Raw genomic sequence first — 23,065 nt, 5'->3', positions numbered from 1 at the left:
AGTGGTTGATAGTGAAACTTTTTAAAGTCTCATATAGCTAGGTGGGTCCTAACTGAGTGTCATTTTAAAAAGTGGGTCAAAAAAGTGAAAAAAAAGTGGCTAAAATGTTTGGGAACCACTGCCACACACTATTTCCCCCTCATTGTAAATCTGGGGCTATATTAAATTTATATTTTCTTTAACCAGATAAATAATTTGGGGCCCAATTTACATATGAAAAAGCATGGGGCAGAAGGGGTTAAACCCCTGTCCTACCACACAGCTGATCCAATTTGGGCTGCAATCCTATCCACACTTACCTTGGAATAAGTGTCATTGACTATAATAAGATTTACATCTGACTAGACATACATAGGATGGGGTCTAGGGCTCCCCCACAGCTGCTTTTAAAAGATATTTGAAGAGAGATAGGAGATCTAATCACAGATGTCTGTCCATGTAATGTAACCTTAGCCAACTTTGTTGTCACTGGACACAAAAATCTCAGAGAAAGCAAGTTTACGCACAGTTTAAAATCATTCTAAACTTTGGAATAAAAAACATGAATGGATCCATTGAGCATTATGGGAAAACACAAAGACAAGCTTTAGAAGACTTACCTGTTTTAACTACTCAACAATGTAGTTAAAATACTCTGGATTCAATACATGATCATATGAGTTCATCTCAAAGAGTGGAGTGGCAGTTCTATTTTTATAGAGGGAAAAGAAAACCACTGGACAGAACATATTCAGATAGTCTTAAAATCAAACCTTTTATAGGTGTAACTACATTTTACAATTCTGCTATCTTGCCTATGCTTTGCCATACCTATAGAAGTGAAAAATTCTGCTTGTGTATGCCATGTGCACATAATGGAAACCAACAACAACGGTGTCATCCAAAGAGTCATCTTGAATCAATGGGAAGCCTGCAAGATATCAAGAAAAAGAACATTAAAAAAAAAATACATCCAGCCCAACACCAAATGTGTGCAATACAAATTAATAATGGTTTTTAACTCCATCAATCAAATTCAAATACTTGGTCACATGGAAAGGAAACCCATATAGCACAGTAATTAGTTGTTACTAACTAAAATTCTCTGCTAGCTATAAATACTCATTTATCACTTTAATAGATCCACACCTCTAACAAAAACTAAAGCTAAAAATCCAAGCTTTAATTTTTCAACCCTCAGACTCAACTACAATGTCAAAGGAAAACACTGTTTTTTGTTTTATGCCTTCACTTACTTCAAAGCCATACCAAAATTCAGGAACATCACAGGAGTGACCAGCAAGACTTCTGCACCTGGGCAGATATACCAGCCAGCCCAGAGTGAAGCCTGGTCATCTCAAGTGACTTCCTACCATCTTACCCCAGGCCACCTCTCAGGGACTGGAAACCCCCAGAGGACTGCTGCCACCTTAGGAATAAATTGCAGTATACTATAATTCACACCACTTCAGGAAAGCCTCGTGGCAGGCAGGGAACCATTTTCTTTGCAAACAGAAAGGCTGAGGCACTTTTTGTCATCAGTTCTTAATTTTTAAACTCTACTACTTTCCTCTTAGAAACATATGCTAAGAAGCACTCAGCTTGGCAGGTACTATGTAGTGGGGAGGTGCATTCGAATCGCAGAAGATATTTCGAGGAGATAGGATGTGATGTCAGTAGTGGCCCTTTGCACTGGTGAGTCTGGGGAATACAGGGCTAAGGCCTGGAAGGTGTGCTGCACAGCTGTAGCCACTAGAAGCAATGGGGTCTTCAGGGATATAAGCAGCACCTGATACAGCAAGAATGTGGGGGTTGTAGTTGGAGAGAAAGTGGAGGAAGGAGAGGAGACTTGTTCGCTAAATGGACTGACCTTTTGGCTAACTGGCCTGTTGACTCACAGCTCTGCTTATCAGACTGACTCTCTGGCTAACTGACTTTCTGGCACACTAGCTCACAGACTGGTGAACAAACAACTTCCTGGCACACCAATTCATGGACTGGCAGACAACAAACTGGCAACCTGACTGACAGACTGGAGGATGGACAACTAACTGGTACACTGACTGACGGACTAATCAAACAGACTGCTGAATAGTGGAGAGCAGAGATGGTGCTGCTGTACCTGAAAGGACTGTTGCTTGGAGAACTGGGAGGAGGGACCCTGCAGACTTACAGTCAACCCATCTACTAGTCTTCTTCTTGCTGGTGCTGGGGTACAGCAGTAGGTGTATACGCTGGTAGAGCTAGCTGTGCTTGAGCCGGGTGAGGGGTTAATTAGCTTGAAGTGGGCATAAGTTCTTTAGACCAAGGCTAGAACAGGAATTTGGCTAAACAGGAGAAGAGAAGCAGTGCCCCTGTCCAATGCACAGGCCTTTCATTCTAGAACTTCAAAAGGCCAACATGCAAACATGAAGTGCTGCCAGTCCTGGTTTTTGTAGTGTGAGATCTGCAGCTCTGCTTTCCTCACCCTATGGCTTAGAGATTCACTGTCCCTCTCTTTTTTTCCTTCCCTATTCTCTGCCTATCATAATCATGGTTGTTATACACTTAAAAATGTTTATCATGAAATATTTGTTCTGAACCACAGAATACAATGTGCGTGTGTCCACACACATGGAGCATGTTCAGCTTTTAAAGTAATCCACAGGTAATATGAGCATTTTGTAAAGCTGAGTGACAAGTGCCATGAAAGGGTCTGCCAAGAGTAAAACCATAGTAAGTGATATAACAGAGCTGGGGAAGATGCCAACAGAATTCTGGAGGTGCATATATTTGGATATATCAAGCCCTGACTGCCCATCTGAAGTGCTTGTTTATGTCTTGAGACATTACACACCACTTGGCTGAAGGACAATGAAGGAATTTTCCAGTTATAATAGCAAACCCCTCCATACCCCACTCCACCCAGACATCTTCCGCACATGCTTCCTTGGTCCAGGGGATTTGCCAAGCCAAAGAACAGTGTTTAACTCAGTCAGGGCAGGGTTTGAATCGTTAGCAGTTTTGCCATCGGACACCGCTTAACAGCATCAAGAAAAGCAATGGCCAGCTGGACTTTGTTTGGGAGAGGGAAGACTCTTGGACTTGTATTGTTTGTGTGCATTCTTTTCACAGCAGTTAAACTTCAAACATAAGTGACAATTCTTTATCACACCAGAACAAACATGGCTTAGCAGATGGGTTTGGGAATAACAACAGAATGCATATGCACATATATACGTGCAGTTCATGTACTCTCACATCTCACCAAAGTTTCAATCTCTTGGAAGGGAAAATGGGTGTTTCGGGACAATCTCTAACAGGAACAGCTATAAAATGAACCTGTTCAGTGAGGCACAGAACTACACAGTACCCCACCAGCCAAAAATGTTTTGCATGACCAGATGAGGAGCAAAAATATTCAGAGCAATTATTTTGATATTACATACTACATTTAACTTACATTGGCAGTTAGCAGGAAAAATGTCCTGTCTTGACCGATTTAATAGATCCTTTTATTTGCCCAACACTCTATATCTATCCTCATAAATTTCAAAGGCCACAGTCACCTGGTTGTCTGATAGTGCACTCAGAATTCACTTCCTCAGTCACTCATGAGGAATGTTGGGTCATTCCTCAGGGGCTGCTGGCTGCAAGAAGGCAGAAATACACAGCATTCCATAGAAAGGGCTCAACAAAATGGGAGTGGTGTTACCCCACATTCACAGTTTAATGTGTCTGGGTTGCATATTTGCTATTTTTCCAGCTGTTAAAATTTTTGCTTGACTTATTAGTGACTTACGCAAGTGTCTGGGGAGATCATGTCTTGAAAGCCTCCAGATTCTGAAACACAAATGTATCACCCTCCTAGACATCCAGATTGAAGCTTGCTCAGAAACCAGACCATTACACACACCTATGCCTAGCAAAAAGTCTCAGCCAACACAGCAAGAGCCAAAACCCAGTCATTTGATGGACAGAGAGTCACTAGGCACAGATTCTCCCATAAACAAAGGACCAACAAGAAGACTCTATTCTCCTTCTAGGACAAATTTCAGGACTGTCAATGGAACTGAATTCCAAATCACATGGAAGTGCTCACTAAAAGTTTGCTTATTCCTATTTCCAGTAGCATATAATTCAGTGGTTACATTCCATTACAAATCAGCATATTCCACACCTGGTTCTTAAGTTATGGCCAATAATCCATGTCAAGCAAGGGTAAATTTTTCTTTCACATTTTCCAGTAAATAATCTGGTGGTTGAACCTCCAAGCCCCTTTGTATCAACCTGCTCTTTGCAACAGCCCACATTAATCTGTATTAACAAATCTGAAGCTGAAGCAAAGCATTCACTTTCTCCAGTTTTCGCTTCAAAACAGAACAAAAAGGTTAGAAAGAAACACCAAGTCAGACTGATCTATTACGCTTCTAAATAAAGCTCAAAATTGGCTTACAGCAAGAGTTACAATCATATCTTTCTTCCTGCCACAGGAAGAGACCTCTCACATTTTTGCACTCTATATAATCATTGCTCATTGCGCAGAAGGTAGTTTACACACTATTAGCTATCAAATATACAGTACAGATCTCCTGAGAACATGTTTCAAAAGACAGACTTTTAAGAGACTATACAGTTCCTCATATCTCAGATGTGGAAACCTATAAAAACAATACTGACCCATGTGTTCTCCATATGGCTCCATCTCCATTTACTTACTCAGACTTGATATATTTTTTTTAACAATATGCATACAAAATACAGAAACTATACAGCACTTCAACATCTCCAAAGCAGACCATTTCAATCCCACAGGAAAACCAAGACTCTCTATATATGTTCTGTAAAATGTATATATTGATTTCATGAGAGAATATGAGCAGCGATATAGAGCAGTAGCAGCAGAGAAGTGGGTGAGGGACTTTCCATCGCTACCATTCTTACAGTCAACGAGGCAAGGTGACACCAGAGACCTAGGACAATGAGGGCCCAAATCTCTTCTGGCTGTGCCAACCCAACGCCAGTGTGCAACGTAAGTTCCCTTACCCTGAGTAGCCCAGCGCTGCTTCCCAACCCCATGGGATGCTACAGTAGCCATTTTGGCGCTGCTGCAGCCCTGGGTGCTAGGAAACACAGGATTGGGCTGTAAGCACAGTGAGTAGCCAGCAGTTTGCACATGCTCCCCAAGCTGGAAGACTGTCATCAGTGCCTTGTGAGCATGCTTCAGGCTCAGCCACAAAGCCTTGTAGCTATTGTCTAAAGCAGGGGTCTCCAAACCCTGGCTCGGGGGCCAGATGTGGCCCGCAGCAAGCCTCTATCTGGCCCATGGCCAGCATGTGATCCCCTGAGAGCCTCTGGCCCAGCTGACCAAATACAACAGGAATTGTGCTTGTGGGGTGAGGGAATGGGGGTCCATTTAAGTGTGTGCTTTATTTCTTGGGCCGTATTGGTGCTTGGAGAAATCCTGAACATTTCAGCCCATTCATTCATCTATGTTGAGTCCCATATGTTTTTGTTTACATTTTTTATTTAATTTTTTTCCGGCCCTCAACACAGTGCCAGTTATCTGATGCAGCCCTGCACATGCCCGATCTCATCTGATCTAGGAAGCTAAGCAGCGTCAGGCCTGGTTAGTACTTGGATGGGAGACCGCCTGGGAATACCGGGTGCTGTAGGCTTATACCATAGTCTTTCGAGACTGAAGGTTGCTAACCAACCTTTGGCCAAAAGGTTTAGAGACCCCTGGTCTAAAGGACTGTCTCTTTGGGCAAAGAGAGTAGGTGACAGACCCTATAACATATTTTTGACAGATCTGGGAAGGGCTCATTGTGACAGTGTGGGCTTCCTTTAGAAATACTGAAATGTATGGCCCTTCCCTTTTCCCCAGGAATGTTAGAAGCAATTGATGCTGTTTAATTTGTTGGTACCTTTACACTTTTATTTGTTGGTTATTTGGAATTTTGTTGCTTTTTTTTTTTTTTTTTGGTCTTCTGCAATATAATAGCAGTAACAAAAGAGGTCTATTTTTGAGATTGTTCTTTATATCTTTAAAAATCCTTGTAAATATTAATTCCTGTTTGGAGATACTGCTGTCTCATTGTTACCCACTTTTAAATTTTCAAAATAAAGCATAATATAAATCAAGGGTGTCAAGTTTATTTCATATAATAATAATAATAATAATAATAATAATAATAATAATAATAAAAACTTTATTTTTATCCCGCCCTTCTCCCAAAAAGGGACCCAGGGCGGCTAACAACATATAAAACAGATTAAAACATAATTTCACAAACAGATAAAAACATATTAAAAAACACATTAGCAGAACCCATAAAAACAGTAGTCAGAAGAGTCAGAATAAAAGAGCATAAAACAGCAGTTCTTAGAGGAATCGGGCCTGTAAAAAAGCAACTAAAAGATATATAAAAGATGTTTAAAAGGCCATAACATCAGAAGGCTTGGTTAAACAACAAGGTCTTCAGGCCTCGCCGAAAGGTCTCGAGGGAGGGAGCCATTCTCAAGTCAAGGGGAAGGGAGTTCCACAACGTTGGTGCCACTACTGAGAAGGCCCTATTTCTTGCCGCCGCCCCACGTACCTCCTTAGGCGGCGGCACTTGTAAAAAGGCCTTCTCTGATGACCTGAGAGGATGAGCCGGATTGTATGGGAGTAGGCGATCTCTAAGATAACCTGGCCCAGAGCAGTATAGGGCTTTAAAGGTCAAAACCAGCACCTTGAATTGGGCCCGGAAACGAATGGGCAGCCAATGCAGCCCCCGGAGAAGCGGGCTGACAGAGTCAAACCGCCTAGCTCCAGTGACCACACGGGCCGCCGCATTCTGCACTAATTGCAGTTTCCGAACCGTCTGAAATGGGCTGAATAGCATTCATGGTGCCTGCTGAAGACCGGAAGTGACATCATTAAGCAGGAAGTGACGTCATTAAGTAGATGCTGCCCAGAAAAAAAGACTTTATTCTCACATAAAAACTCATTAGCTGCAAATAACAGAAGAGAAAATGTGCACATCTTATTTTCAAGATATGAGAGAGCCCAATTATCATGCTAGGAGAGCCCAATTATAATGGGAGCTGGAGAAATTGCTTCCAGGGGCCAGATCCGGCCTTATGTTTGACACTCCTGGCATAAATGAGTAGAATAGAAGACCATTCTCATTCTCTGAAAATGATCTTCATCCAATGTCATTGTCTGTCTATGTCAACAACTTTCTTCTTAGGAATCACAGTGCTTTAGCAATTTCCTGTTGGTTAAATGATAGGGTTCTATAAGCAGTGATGCTTTTGCTTTTAAAATCTGACACGCACTTTCTCTGGTTTTAAGAAGTCAAGAGGTTGCAGCATGTGCCCAAAAAATTTGTCCACTACTAACAGACCTGGTATTTCTACCTCAAAACCAAATATAAACAGAACACGTCTCTGTGCAACTAAATTTAAACGGCATTATGACACAGCTCAACCCATCCTGCTTGAGGAGGGCTCTTCTGAGTCCGAGTCACACATGAGTCCTAGTATTTGCTCCAGAGGTGTGGTCCTGCCTGGAGCCCACAAAGACTTGACTCCTGTATAAACAGCAATCTGAGGTTAGACTTTACATTGGCCTTGCCCTGAAACACTTTCCTTCACAGGAGCACTTTCAATTTCATGCAAGGCAGCAGTGAGGAGAAAACAGCATCGTTTGGACCCCACAGCTTGATTCATTAATCCACAATCCTCCACCCCACCCCATTGAAACAAGACTTTGCTTATTAAAGACCAAAGCTTAATAAATGCAAACCACGTGCCTAGCTACTATTTGAAAGCCCAGTTCCACTTATGTGGCTAACAGCCTCATCCTATAGCGGTTTAGTCCAAAGGAAGTCCCAAATTGATTCCCATGTAAGTGCACACAAGACTGAAGAACATTTCAATGGAGAATAAAAGTGGTAAAATTTAAATGCCAAACACAGTGCGAGAAACCAAATGGTGTGAGCAACACTGAAGATAATTAGTATTGCATGAGAGTGTCACACTTCATAAGCCGAAGAACAGAACAGTGGTAATAAAAATACTCTGCTTCTATTGGCTAGGATCCAAAGAATTGTGAAATGAGTTCTGCAAGCCAAAGGGGCTTTAAAAAAACAACTGTGGAGCATTTTTACAGATATGATCTCCTGTATTTGGCAGAATTTCACCAGCTCACAAAAGAATTCGTTTTGCTCACTGAAACTGAGATTATACATCCCTAATAAAGGTATAATTCTAAGGTATTCTCATACAGTCCAATCTTACACATGTCAGATTCAATGAACTCAGTAGTAAGTTACACTGAGTTCAATGGGGCTTACTAGCAGGACAGTATCTATGCAGTGGTTCTCAAACTGGTGGGTCACGACCCACCAGCTTGCATAAAGCTTCCCCCGTTGCCTGCAGCAACACAATCCCCAGGATTGCATCACTAAGGGTGGTAAAAGGGGGTTGCTTTTACTGACAGCTTGCTAGTGCAAGGTCCAGGAGATGTGGAGAGCCCCACAAAGACCTCTGCAGGGCTCCCCTATGTTTAGAACATTCAAACTCAGAGCAATGGAAAAGCACTTCCGGTTTCCAGATGCTGGCCATCTGTGAGTAAAAGCATCTCCCGCCTTCACTGCCCTTAGCAATAAGATCCTGCCCAAGATAGTTTCCCAGGAGTGCACTTCTTCATCAGGGCTTGTCTTTCATTTGCCTTCAGCTTTAAAGGGCAGCTGTCTCTTCTCCATGTGGGGAGTAGAAGAGCGAGATGCAAAAGCGGCTTTTTCAGAGCAAAAGATCAAGCTAAGACCCAATCCTATCCTAGGCCAGGATTGGTCTCTGGGATACAATGGTGGCAGTTGCAGTGCTGTTATACCATGTCACAGGCAGCCGCATTAGGACTGGGCTGCTAATCTGCTTAGAATGTGGCAGAGAGAAGAGAGGGGAAACCCTATTCCCTTTCCTTTGGGTCAGCTATGAGTAAGCAAGAAGAGAACCGAGACAGTGGGAGCCCCCTTCATGCCAAGCGAAGACTTGCAGGAGGCACTGAACTGATCCTTCAAACTGTCGCTCAGTGTGTCAGGGCCTTGAGGCATGCATAGCACTTTCTCGGATTGGACAAGTTTCTGGAGGAAAAATCCAAAACGGCCATGCTGTGTATGTGCAACCTCCTGATTTTAGAAATGGGCTATGTCAGAATGCCAGATGCAAGGGAGGGCACCAGGATGAGGTCTCTTGTTATCTGGTGTGCTCCCTGGGGCATTTGGTGGGCCGCTGTGAGATACAGGAAGCTGGACTAGATGGGCCTACGGTCTGATCCAGTGGGGCTGTTCTTATGTTCTTAAGTGGAAGGTGCAACTCCATGGCATGTATTCAATGATAAAATTCTATGCATACCTACTCAGAAGTAGGTTCCATTCAATGGGGTTTATTCTCATGAGAGACAGGGCACAAATAACAGCAAGGCAGTGGGTTAGCAAATTCCTGCATCCCAAGAAATGCTCAATTTCTCATATTGGTCATTCACTACTCAGTCTACCAAGAAAAGCAGGGAAGGGGTCAGAGACGTGTGCATGAATGAGAGGGAAGGAATCACACAAGCCCAGCAGTGCTTGGCAATCCTATAATGTTTACTCAGAAATAAGCCACACCATGTTCAATGGGCCTAACTCTCAGATGCAGGCACAGGACTTCATACCCAGAGCCACTCTTTTCCCAAAGAGGTCTGCCCAAGTTCCAGCTGGCTCCTTGCTCCAGAGTTCCTCATCCGCTCCAGAGTTCCTCATCCACCCCAGAGCACTGCAGACATCTCCACATGCCTGCATCACCACCTCCCTTGCCAAGTATGTAAAGTGCATCTGAAAATAATTAAACAGTGAAATGCTAGGCCATCATTAAATCCTTGATGTGCTTTCTTCTCCTAACAGCATACAAGGATGTGGTGTCCCAAATGTTTTTGTTAGCACGGAAATCAACTAGATTCTGCTTCCAATAAATTGAATAATCTTGCGATTGTTCTAGTTATGTAAGCTTAAGAAATAGCAGCATTTAGCTCCCAAAGGTTCTTTTAAGTTATAATGGAGCGTGCATTTCCCTAGCAGTTGAAACAAATTATTTTTAAAAGCCCATACTCTGGTCTCTGTAATTTCAATCCATGTAGCCCACTCTTACAAAACAGAGGAGACCCAGCATACAGGCAGATGCATTCAATGATCAATTTAACTTGTAAACACAAAGAAGAGTCTGCATTGGCTGTACTGTATGCTAATCTTCCCCATCTGAAGCTAGCCAAGATTTCTGCATACAGGATGTATAACTGCATTTTGCTGCACATGGCCCAGAATGTACATAGCATCCATTCAATTAAATCTGAAAATAGCCATAGGTTTTTCACAGAAAAGGCTTCAAAAACCCAGTTCTAAAAGGTTGGGAAGCAAGTCCCAGGAAAGTAAGGCAGTTTAGGATCCCAGCTTCAGTATTTAGAAACTTTTTAGCCCAGGGCCCACTTTTTAGAATGATAATCTGTCGGGAATGATGTCATTAACTTGGAAGTGATGGCATGGCCTGAAGTGCCATCATCAAGAGGAAAAAATTTTTAACAATTCGAGGCTCCAATCCTATCCACACCCAGGAGTAAGCCCCATTGACTATCATCATTACAAGCATATATATTGTAGTCTGTTAAAAGTACAGATCTGCCAAAATACAGTAACATACCTTTTTGGCATTAAGTCTAAAATACTAAAAATAAAATATTGAAATGAATGGGAATCCACCTGAAATTGGATCGCGACCCACCTAATGGATTCCGACCCACAGTTTGAGAAACAGTGTGCTAGGCTATTACCTACTGTGCTACAACATCACCACTGCAGAGAGTCAAACAGGGTACTGCATCTATTGGCTCAGCAGGGGTTAAGTGACACAAACAACCAACAGGGTTCTTTCTGGTCCTTTAAAACTGCTTACTGTGGTTTGGCTTCCAAGTCTCAGCCCATTCATGGCAATCACACTGATTAAGGTAATAATCATGACTGAATTTTGTATTTCTGAACTTTTTCCAGTGCATATGCTCAAGTTACATTGATGTATGTGAAAGTCTGCCCTAAGCCATGACACAGAGACAAGCAGTTCTAAACTGAGCCAGATCAAGTTCACTATCTATGTTATCCGATGGTAATCTGCCTGAAGATGCTCAGGAAACCACAGAGAGCTGCAAAGAGATTCCAGTGTGACTGAGCAGAGCTTTTGTCTATCTTGGTGGTTCCCAAACTGGTGGGTCATGACCCACTAGGCAGAGAAGCACTTGTCCCTGACCCTTTAAGGGTAGGGGGGAAGGCAGAAATGCAATCCCCAGGATTGTGCTGCTTCCAGGATGGGAGGGGTTTGTTTTTTTTAACTTACCTATAGCCAGCGCTACAGTCCTGGGGAATCCAAGGAGCCCTCTGCAGGGCTCCCCATGCCTGTAAACATCTTTAAAAAATTAAAAAACCATGCACTTCCAGTTATGTTGCCTGCAGAGGGCTCCTCGGACCCCCAGATCTCCCAGGATTACAGCACTAGCTGCAGCTAAGTAAAAAACCCTCCCATCACCAGCATGATCCTGGGGATCATGCTACTGCTTTCTCCCCTCCCCTGCAACAACTTAGAGTGCTCCCAACTCCCTTGCAGGAGTTTGGAAAGCACTGGTCTATCTCTTTCTACATCAAAGTTTCTCCTTTGCAGGAATGTTCACAGCTCTATTTCAGCACAACATATTCGTCTCTGCCTCTACATATGTATTGCATCAGACAATCAAATCTCCACCAGAAAACGCAAGCTTTGCCAATGACTAGGTTTTGAGACTTAACCAAGAATGTTCTGTGCAAATCCACAAGACCCGCACAACTTATTTGTATGGAAGAAAGCAGTTTCTAGTTGTGGATTTGCCGTGCAACCATTTATATCCCCTGGCCACTCGTTAATGGTTCCCAAGTACGTGTAAAACCTAGAAAGAGGAATATGAAATGCCTAATAAGCATGAATCATTTTGAATACATTCAGTCACTGCACTGGCATGCATGCCTAGCAGGAGGAAAGCAGCAGACTTGATTGAATCATTCCGATGACATGGTAGTATAAAAGTGTACTCGTGCACTCTACTCTCTTCCCATACGTGCACATCAAAGAGATTAAAGAAGCTAAGCAGGGTCAGGCCTGGTTAGTACTTGGATGGGAGACCGCCTGGGAATACAGGGTGCTGTAGGCTTATAACATAGTCTTTCGAGACTGAAAGTTGCCAACCAAAGAAAGTAAAGAACTAAGCCTGGGACAGAACCCCTAAATGAAGACTGAGGTTAAGAAAAAAAATATGAACATATAGTAATCACAAAACCAAAATTTGAGTCACTTCATAAACTTCCAGTAAGTTAGGGGCCATCATGCAGAGAGTTTGTGCAGCCTCGTAGTTATGAGAACGAGCCAGAAATCTCCTAATTACATGACAGCTCAGTTATGGTGAACTGACTGAACAGCCTTAGGCAAGCCGCTGTCTCTCATCTTTGGTCCTCCATCTAACATACTGCTACACTATAGCAATGTTGGCCCGCAAGGGTGGACCATGAACACAGGGCCAGCATCCACACCCAGCCTGTCCATGATGCAGGAGAGTCCACCACTGCAACTGCTCCCCACTACTGCCCAACAAGCCATGATCCATGGGGCTGTTTATTGGGAACTTGTGGCAGTGCAGTGGCGGCAGCAGATCCCCCAGCGCCATTTTACAAATCCCACACGTCCCATCCCTGAGACTAAACTGGGGCATCTGGGAACTGTTCGATCACATAGGGGAAAAAAGAAGACTGTCCTTTGCTGATGCCAGATCCCCACTGTTTCCCAGGAAAATTTCTGGGTTCTGGGCCTCTTGCTGACTTACCAGAAGGCAGAGGGGAACAGCAGTGGACCAATCTCTTCTTCTCTATGCCTTGCTTAGAAATCCGCAGCACTGGAAGTAAAATAGAACTGGGGAAAGAAAGCCTGCTGTTGTTCCTCATTCACCACTGTTTGGTAAGCCAACCAGGGCCCAGGATCCAGTGAGGAGGCTTACCAATGAGATCATGGCAACAGGTTGCCATAGGAGAAGTAAATCCTCCTTCATGCTGCCACCTGGAACTACTCTGTACCCAGCCAGGCACAATTGATGCGGCCTGGTCAAGAAAACCAAGCAAGAGGCAGCAGGCAAGAGACTTCTTTCAATGCCACCACTGTATCTGCAGGTGACGGTATGAAGGACATGTAGCTATTTGCTGCCTGCGTCCTGGGCATTATGGGGGGGGGGGGTAGCTGGCACACACACAACACACACTTGTACCATTGGGGGACTCATAGGGTTTTTGCCCCAGGACTCCACAAAAGCTAAAGCTGCCTTTGCTGGTCTATTTTACAAAACTGTTGTGAGGAGTACTAAGATAACATGTGAAGTATTTTCAACACGGGGGAGGGGGGAACCTATACTCATACTACGTATTATTTGATGTCAACTGAAGATTCAGCTTGTACTTGACCCAACACAGAGTGCAATTACTTATTATTTAGAACTTGGCAGCATCTGCTCCAAGGTAACATGCAACTCATCACCTTACCTCTTGGAAATCGTTGCAAGATGTTCTGTATAGTTGACCAATTCCTTTCTAGTACACCTAGAAAACAAGCAGAGGCATTCATAGATGTACAACCTGACATGAGCACCTATTGGGGGAAGGTAGGATTGAAATGGATTAAATAAATAAATAAGAATCAGCATCCTGAAATCACACATCTTACCCTTCTTAAGCAGCAAAAAAGAATGCAAAGACTGACACCATTTTCCTTCCACAAACTCCAGGAATCAGGAATTGATTCCCTCCCAGAAACTCCAGGAAAAAGGGAATTGATATGGTAAAAGCGAAAGCAGAATAATGAGGAAGAACTATTCTCTGAATCTGAATAGTCATCTTGTGGTGAAAAACACATTCAACTTCATATTAACAACTAAAGCAGAACACCACCAGAGTTAAAAAAAAATAAAATAAACTCAAGTCGTATTGTACAAATCAGTTTGCAAAGTCAGCAAGCCCGTCATCACTGTATCCTATGTTACTAAACAAACATTTCATTTTGGAAAAAGGAACAAAGAAAAAGGCATTATACAAAATATTATAAAAGAAACATATTGCCTTGAGATCACTGTGCCTGTGTAAAGATAGCTGTAAGCTCCTGCCACCTCACAGCATTTCAAGACCATCAGAGACACAAGAGAGATCAGTAAGAATTGATAGTGGTTTAATTGAAAGTTATTGAAAGTGGTTTAATTGAAGTGATTTAATTGAAAGTTAGGCTTTCTTACTTTAAAATACACACATTTCTGATGGCTGTTTTCTAGCCAAACCAATAGCACTGGTTTGGAGAGAGGCGCGACAAACTTTACATCTCCTTTATGATTCAGTCAAAACTGAGCACTGTTCAATCCCAATGGCCTCCGCAGGAAAGATCTGTACATGTCGTACACTCAACTCACTTTCTCTAAAGTCAATAGAACTTAAAAGTGTGCAAGTTCAGGTTGGCTCGGGCCCTATCTAACTTGGTTTCTTGGATAATGCAAACCACAGCATTTATCTATCATGAATAACAGACTGTGGCTGAATGAGAATACCCTCCATTCGGATTCAAAGACTACAGTTACCAAATCATTTGAGAAATGCGGGCATCAAGGATGAATACTGCTTCAAAAACTATGCTTTGTGTCTACTTAACTGGGTGGATTTTATTATTTTTATTATTATTTTTTATTACAATGCTTATAACATACGTAAGGCTAAGATCACAATGAAGTAATATTGATATGCAGTACTCCTAAAACTGTGGTTCCCAAACTTACTGTGGTCACAGAGCCCTTCCTTCACAGCTGCCTTTTCTTCCCAGTTCTCCTGGCACCACCATTTTGCATCGCATAAGATCATGTGTGATTCTCACCGGGTCTTACACAATCCAAGATGGAAATGCCTGCAAGAACCAGGAAGAAGAGGCCAGCAGGGACATCCCATGGTGCCCTTAAGAGTTTGCCACAGCACCTGAAGGCACTGCTGCACACGGTTTAGGAACCTCTGCCCTAAGACACTACAAGCACACACAAACAAATATTCTGAAAGAGGCTTACGGGGGGGGGGCGGTATGATAGAGGTATGGTTATTTACACATCTCAAGTTCAAATTCACTGATCCTGATCTAAGGTCAAACACATTTTGCAGGTTCTGAAATATACAAAATTAGATCAGATACCTTAATGTAGTGGTTCCAGTGGCATTGTTAGCAGGGTGTGGGCCACACCGGGGTGACACTACTAATCGCCACAATTTTTTAAAATCTTGGTACTGTATTTTCAAATAATACCATCAATCAATCTATGTGAAAATCCATGCAGAATGCAATGAAACAAACCACATTGAAATCTCTGGATTCTATCAAAAGTTATAGCCAAAAATCCAACAGATCCAATGGTACATAACTACATTGCCCCACCCACCGCATGGAAAGAAGTCCATTATAGGGGTGACGCGCTGATGTCCCCTACCATGTGATGTAAACCCCTGAGTGGTTTCCAAAACTTTTAGCATTGGGATCCATTTTTTAAAACACTCTCACAGGACCCATCCACCCAATTTTTTTTGAGAATTTAAAAAAAATCTAGAAAGAAATAATTGTTTCATTTATTTACACACAACAATAACCAGAAAAAAAAGATGTTTCAACATTTATCTTCCTATATTTACCCGTGCTTGAAATCTGCAGGAGCTCTTTCAGGGCAATTAGCAGGTAACTCATTTTTGAAAAGCCTCAAGGCTTGAGGCAATTAGTTATCTGATCCTTCCATCACCTGTGTTTTCATTATAGTCTCTGCTCAGCTACTACGGACCCACCAAAAATCAGGTCCAGACCCACCAGTGGGTCCTGAGTCACAGTTTGGGAACCACTGTCATAATGGGATACGAGAAAACAAATATTTGTGGATTTTGCATATTTCAGTTCACTGTAAAGTTTTATGTCTGCGTGGCCTTAGCAGAACTGCGCAAGTCAGTCTGAAATTGGCTAGGTTCCAATTCACAACACTGACCTATGTTATCAACACCCTGTTGCGAGCCTGTGATTGATCAGTTGTACAGTGCTCAGGCAACTAAGCCATGGGATAATCCACACTGGCCCACTTCCACAGACTATGAAACTCTTACATAACATTGGTCTACCAGCAATGCTGATCTTAGACACCTATCAGAATTCAGAAAGTGCCCAATCACTGCCCAAAGAAATGTCCAAATGCAGTTGTCTTCCCTCCAAAGCACACAAGAATCAAGGAAGAGGACATGACTCTCAGTGACACTTTTTTCAAAAAAGTCAAAGTATCAGAGGTGAGCCTTGTGGCATTTCAGGCAAATTACATAGGAAGTACGAAAGTACGAGAATGACCAGGATGAATGAGCTATCTATCCACAGCACCAGAGCAATGTAGAAAGCAAGGTAGATGAGGCTTCACTACAACCAAAGCAAAGAGCTGTCACCCTCAATTCGTCTCTTGTCCTCCACCCCAAACACTTCTCAGAGAAACGTAGTAAGTTCTGTGATACTTCCCCCTGTAAGACCTTCCGTGTTACTGTCTGAAAATGGCTATAAATAAAAGAGCAGTTGCTAATCCTCCCGCTCTAATAGCACATTAGCTACTGAGCATGTCTACTCAGAAGCAAGTCCCACTGTGTTCAATGGAACTCACTCTCAGGTAAAGCATGTTGCAGTCCAACAGCCCAATCCTATCCACTTTCCTGGGAGTAAGCCCCATTGACTCTAATGGGATTTACTTCTGAGTAGAAATGCATAAGATTGGGCTATAAGGCATCCATCCTATCCACACTTTCCTGGGAGTAAGCCCCACTGACTCTAATGGGACTTACTTCTGAGTAGACATGCATAGGATTGGACTCCCAGTTCCTTCTCAAGTTCAGAGAAAACTGTGTGATTAACATTTGTGTGGGATTTTTTTTTACTTGCTGTTTTGCTGTCTCATAGCAAACAATATTTAGATCGCTGTGTAAGAGCCACATCCTAGTGATACTTTTAACAAGGGCCAACCAAAAAGATACAGGAACGTAAGCAAGTCTTCGAATTTTCCAGAACTTGTTATCAGGCTGGATGCAAAGCAAACAGGGAGTGGTGTGAGTAATTAACCTTATAAGAACTGCAGTTTATAAAAGTCTTATGAAAGGCAGAGTGAAGCAGACATGTGTTGTTTAGTCTCTAGGTTCGAGATGTGATCTGAGTTTGCACCCAAAGCTTCCGGGATGAAGAAGCAACATTAAAAGAGCAATGTGCTGCTCCAAGGATATGCCCATAGCAGCCGCCCCCCCCCCCGCTCCCCTCTGCTCCTCCTGGGATGCCTGGATGCAACCAAGACAGCCTGAACTTGTTTCCAGGTGAAATTCCTGCAGTGACTCACCTTTACCAGACCTGAGGTGACCTCCAGCCAGGTGAAGATCCCGGTTCTCACCCCTCAGCTACTCTCCTGGGAGTACAACTAGGTGGCCAGGTGGTGCAGCTTACCTGCCAACCAAGCTCTTTCGAACTCCCCATCCACACCACGACATGCCTCTCGCCTCCTCCCAATCCGTTTGGGGGAGTGGCAGCCCAATCCTAGTCTACTCAGAAGTAAGCCCCGTTATAGTCAAAGGTGCTTACTCCCGGGTAAGTGAGGACAGGGTGGCAGCCTGAGCCTCCCCGCTCCCAGCCCTCCGCAGGAGTAGGATCGGGGCCAAAAGTCCTTTACCTGCTGTGAGCACCGCCGAGGAGAGGCTCGGCTCGCCCGCACCTGGAGGTGGCCCTGCAAACAAGTCAGACAGGAGGGTTTGGCTCAGCCACGCGTGGAAACGTTCCGCGCTCCCAGCGATGAAGTCATCCCCGCTTTTCCACTGCGCCTTCCCAAACAAGCATGTTGCCGGTGGCTTCGAGTTACTTCCCCGGGCTCGTCTGCCAAGCCACGCGGGGCGGCCGCAGCAGAGGGCAGGGGCAAGGCGGAGCGGGGCACGGGCGCAGAGGGGGCGAGGGGAGGAGAGGTGGGCAACGCGACCCCAGCAGCAGATCTCCACGGCCAGCCAAGAGCGCAGCGGAGACCGGCGAGCTGCAGGCAATCGGCGCCCAGGCAGCGAGGAAGGGGTGTCCAAGGGGTGCACTGACCCTGCCCTGCCTGCGAGCAGTACCTTCGCCGGCGCAGCCAAGAACACGCAGCCCCCTCCCGCTCCGCGCGTTCTAGAACGGCCCGGGCACTTCCAGCCCCGGCGCCGCCCCCTTCGCTGATGCGCTCGCAGTGCTCCGCTCCGATTGAGCCGCTGCCACGTCGGGACCTCCTCCTCTCCCCCCTGAGATTCTAGGCGTTACCGTAATGCTCCGAAGCGCCTCCTCCGCCAAAGCCTGGCTCACCACTGCCAACTGTCTTGGAAAGGGTGCAGCAGTGAGTGGTGGACGTGAGATGGCTTGACGGTTGGCTCCTCCATGTGTGGCCATCAGTGTCCATCATGCCCATCAGTGCAGATTGTGCCCATCAGTGCCCACAAGTGCCCATCATACCTATCAGTGTCCATTGTGCCCATCAGTGCCCACAAGTGCTGATCAGTGCCCATCATACCCATAAGTGCCCATCAGTGCCCATCATACCTATCAGTATCCATTGTGCCCATCAGTGCCCATCATACCTATCAGTGTCCATTGTGCCCATCAATGCCCATAAGTACCCATCAGTGCCCAACATACCCATCAGTGCCCATCATGCCCATCAGTGTCCATCATCATGGCCATATCTCACTGTGCAAGAGCAATGTGATCCTGCTGAGTTTTCCGATACATCTTCTCTGAAAAGGGAACCAGGGGAGATCCAGACCCGAAAGGAAGAATGTTGTCCTGAGCGTGCACACCCACTTTCATTTTGTGTTTTTCCCTCTCTTTTAGAAGGAGGTATGTGTGCATTGTGGTGGTTCGAGAAGTTGAAACACAGAAGTGTGGCCTGAATAGTAGTGCACCGAATTTCATGTTGATGTCTCCCATGGATTTATGTCATTTATGTTGCACCGTTCTTCCAGTGTGTAACTCTCAAACAAGTTATTTCAAGGTGGTCTCCCATCCAGGTTGCACTGACAAGCCTTTGATCTGCTTAACTCAGGAAGACAGTTACATTATATACTTTAAGAACATGCGCTGGGAACAGAGGAGTTGAGCATGTTACACACAGAAGCACAAACTTACAAATGGAATGCAGAACGGTCTAGTTATACTGAAGGCCTGAGAGTAGTGGTGTCAAACATAAGGCCCATGGGCTGAATGTAGCCCCAGGAAGCAATGTATCCTTGTCACAGGATGTGGTGCTGGCGTCTAGCCTAGACACCTTTAAAAGGGGATTGGACAAGTTTCTGGAGGAAAAATCCATTATGGGGTACAAGCCATGATGCGTATGCGCAACCTCCTGATTTTAGAAATGGGTTATGTCAGAATGCCAGATGCAAGGGAGGGCACCAGGATGAGGTCTCTTGTTATCTGGTGTGCTCCCTGGGGCATTTGGTGGGCCGCTGTGAGATACAAGAAGCTGGACTAGATGGGCCTATGGCCTGATCCAGTGGGGCTGTTCTTACGTTCTTATGTTCTTATCCAGACCCTGCTATAAGAGGTTCTCCCATAATTGGTCTTGATAATTGAGCTCTCTCAAAGCTTGAAAATATGAACAAGATTTGCACATTTTCTCTTCTGTCATTTGCAACTAAGGAGTTTCTATGTGAGAACAAAGTGGTTATTTCTGGCCATCATCTGCTTAATGATGTCACTTCCGGCCCTCAGTTGGCACCATGAATGCTAACTTCGGCCCTCGTATGAAACAACTTTGACATCCCTATCCTAGAGCTTACCCAGGAGACACATGTAATGGTCTCCCTCGGAGGCTTTTGGTGTTTTTTTAAAGCCTGTAAACTGTGATCAGGAGCAGTGGCATCACTAGGGTTATAGAGATATTTCAACGCAGTTTGTTTCATTGCAATCTGCATGAAAGTAAGCATCAATTGAAATATAACATGATAGTTGGTTAGTTGGTTGGCAACCTTCAGTCTCGAAAGACTATGGTATAAGCCTACAGCACCAGGTATTCCCAGGCAGTCTCCCATCCAAGTATTAACCAGGCCTGACCCTGCTTAGTTTCCAAGATAGACGAGATAAGGCACATGCAGGGTAATAGTATTATTTGAAAATACCAAGATTTTAAAATTTTGGCCAGTAGTGGTGTCACCCCTCCCCTGGCATGTCACCCAGTGAAGCCTGAACCCCCCTAGCAACACCACTAATCAGGAGTAGAGAAATGGCAGGGAAGAGGGTGCTTACATTACATTACTGGACTAATGTAGCTTTGCCTCAGTAACCGTGCCAACTGTGCCCTATCTGAGGAGGGCAAATCTGGCTAGCATTACACATACCATAGGGCCCTATCCTAACCAATTTTCCAGTGCTGGTGCAGCTGTGCCAATGGGGTGTGTGCTGAATCCTGTGGTGGGGAGGCTGTCACAGAGGGGTCCTCAAAGTAAGGGAGCAATTGTTCCCTGACCTGGGGGCTGCATTGTGGTTGCACCAGTGCTGGAAAGTTGGATTGAGCCTGTTACTCTGCACAAGCCTGAACTCGTCTGATCTTGGAAGCTAAGCAGGGTCAGGCCTGGATAGTACTTGGATGGGAGACCGCCTGGGAATACCAGGTGCTGTAGGCTTATATCATAGTCTTTCAAGACTGAAGGTTGCCAACCATTAATCTCATCAAGACTGGATTACTGCAATGCTTTCTACATAGGGTTACCCCAAAGAGGATCCAGAAACTTCAGCTGGTACAAAATGCTGCAACAAGTTCTGGTTGGAAGCATGGAACATCCTTGTAGCATTGTGTTTCCAGGCTCAGTTCAAGCTGCTGGTTACAACTGGGAAAGTCCTTGGCAGTTTGGGACCAGGTTATTCAAGGGAAAGTCTCTCCCCACATGAATCTGTCTACCCACATTGTTTGACAGCTGAGATCTCACACAGTGGTCCCTCTTTCTGAAATTTGCTTAGAAAGACAATATGTGACAGGGCTTCTTCAGTCACAGCCCTGAGGGGAGCCCTGTCTTTGAGGGGTGACCCCAATATTAATTCTTTGCCTCCTGGCTAAAACTTTTTTGTTTTCACAGGTATTTGAGTCCCCAAGTTGATTTGGTCAGTCCTGTACTCGAAGGTGTTTTAACTGTTGGTTTATTTGATGTTGCTTTCTTGTTTTAGTTGTCTTGTCTTGCATGAATTTTACTGATTTATTGTTTATTTTTTTATATGTTGTAAGCTGCCTTGAGGCATAACTAGAAACTTTGGTGCCTGAGGCAGTGACATTGGTCTCCACTGTTAAGTGCTTTTGGGAGTGGACCATTTTCATTACAGAAGGAGTGAGAGGGAAAGGGAAGAGAGTGCTCAATCCTTGTCTTGCCAATCACTTTTCCTTTGAAACATCTTCTTCCAGCCCATCAGTTGAGAACATAAGAAAAGCCCCACTGGATCAGGCTATAGGCCCATCTAGTCCAGCTTCCTGTATCTCACAACGCCCTCACCAAATGCCCCAGGGAGCACATCTGATAACAAGAGATCTGCATCCTGGTGCCCTCCCTTGCATCTGACATAGCAAATTTCTAAAATCAGGAGGTTGCACATACACATCATGGCTTGTAACCCGTAATGGATTTTTCCTCCAGAAACTTGTCCAATCCCCTTTTAAAGGCATCCAGGCCAGATGCAGTCACCACATCCTGTGGCAAGGAGTTCTACAGGCCAACCACATGCTGAGTAAAGAAATATTTTCTTTTGTCTGTCCTGACTCTCCCAACACTCAATTTTAGCGGATGTCCCCTGGTTCTGGTGTTATGTGAGAGTGTAAGAGCATCTCTTTATTCACTTTATCCTTCCCATGCATAATTTTGTATATCTCAATCATGTCCCCCCTCAGGCATTTCTTTTCTACGCTGGAGGCTCATACGCCATAGCCTTTCCTCATAAGGAAGGTGCCCCAGCCCAGCAATCATCTTAGTTGCTCTCTTTTGCACCTTTTCCATTTCCACTGTATCCTTTTTGAGATGTGGCGACCAGAACTGGACACAGTACTCCAGTTGTGTCCTTACCATAGATTTATACAACGGTATTATAATATTAGCTGTTTTGTTCTCAATACCTTTTCTAATTATCCCAAGCATAGAAATGGCCTTCTTTACTGCTGCTGCACATTGGGTTGACACTTTCATCAACCTGTCCACCACCACCCCAAGATCTCTCTCCTGATCTGTCACAGACAGCTCAGAACCCATTAGTCTGTATGTGAAGTTTTGATTTTTTGCTCCAATGTGCATGACTTTACACTTACTGACATTGAAACGCACCTGCCATTTTGCCAGTTTGGAGAGATCCTTCCAGAGCTCCTCACAATCACTTCTGGTCTTCACCACGTGGAAAAGTTTGGTGTCGTCTGCAAACTTAGCCACCTCACTGCTCAACCCTGTCTCCAGGTCATTTATGAAGAGGTTGAAGAGCACCAGTCCCAGAACAGATCCTTGGGGCACACTGCTTTTCACCTCTCTCCTTTGTGAAAATTGCCCATTGACACCCACTCTCTGTTTCCTGGTCTTCAACCAGGTCTCAATCCAGGAGAGGACCTGCCCTCTAATTCCCTGACTGTGGAGTTTTTTCAGTAGCCTTTGGTGAGGGACCATGTCGAACGCCTTCTGAAAGTCCAGATATATAATGTCCACGGGTTCTCCCTTATCCACATGACTGCTGACCTTTTCAAAGAATTCTAAAAGGTTCGTGAGGCAAGACTTACCCTTACAGAAGCCATGCTGATTCTCCCTCTGCAAGGCTTGTTCATCTATGTGTTTTGACATCCTATCTTTGATGAGGCATTCCACCATCTTACCCTGTATAGATGTTAGGCTGACCAGCCTATAGTTTCCCAGGTCCCCACTCTTTCCCTTTTTAAAGATCGGCGTGACATTTGCTATCCTCTAATCCTCTGGCA

At 44.4% G+C, this 23,065-nt stretch overlaps 1 protein-coding gene across 4 annotated transcripts in view; it reads right to left on the bottom strand.

Moving 5' to 3' along the window:
• P4HA2 (prolyl 4-hydroxylase subunit alpha 2) overlaps nucleotides 1–18,275 on the bottom strand; it is a 58,208-nt gene extending 39,933 nt beyond the window's left edge. Inside the window, exons 1-4 of one of the 4 annotated variants that reach the window (XM_066613819.1) lie at nucleotides 18,219–18,275; nucleotides 17,789–17,842; nucleotides 13,584–13,640; nucleotides 811–910 (exon numbers count right to left, since the gene is read on the bottom strand). In XM_066613819.1, coding sequence (XP_066469916.1) covers nucleotides 811–892 — 82 coding nt within the window. In that variant the 5' untranslated portion in view covers nucleotides 893–910; nucleotides 13,584–13,640; nucleotides 17,789–17,842; nucleotides 18,219–18,275. Of the gene's footprint in view, nucleotides 1–810; nucleotides 911–13,583; nucleotides 13,641–14,857; nucleotides 14,878–17,788 lie in introns of those variants that run through there. The other 3 variants (XM_066613820.1, XM_066613822.1, XM_066613821.1) reach the window with 3 other exon arrangements.
• Between the last annotated feature and the right edge of the window lie 4,790 nt (nucleotides 18,276–23,065).

This window comes from Tiliqua scincoides, chromosome 2 (assembly GCF_035046505.1).
Source record: "Tiliqua scincoides isolate rTilSci1 chromosome 2, rTilSci1.hap2, whole genome shotgun sequence".
Lineage (NCBI taxonomy): Eukaryota > Metazoa > Chordata > Lepidosauria > Squamata > Scincidae > Tiliqua > Tiliqua scincoides.
This window is presented reverse-complemented; position numbering and strand designations above follow the sequence as displayed.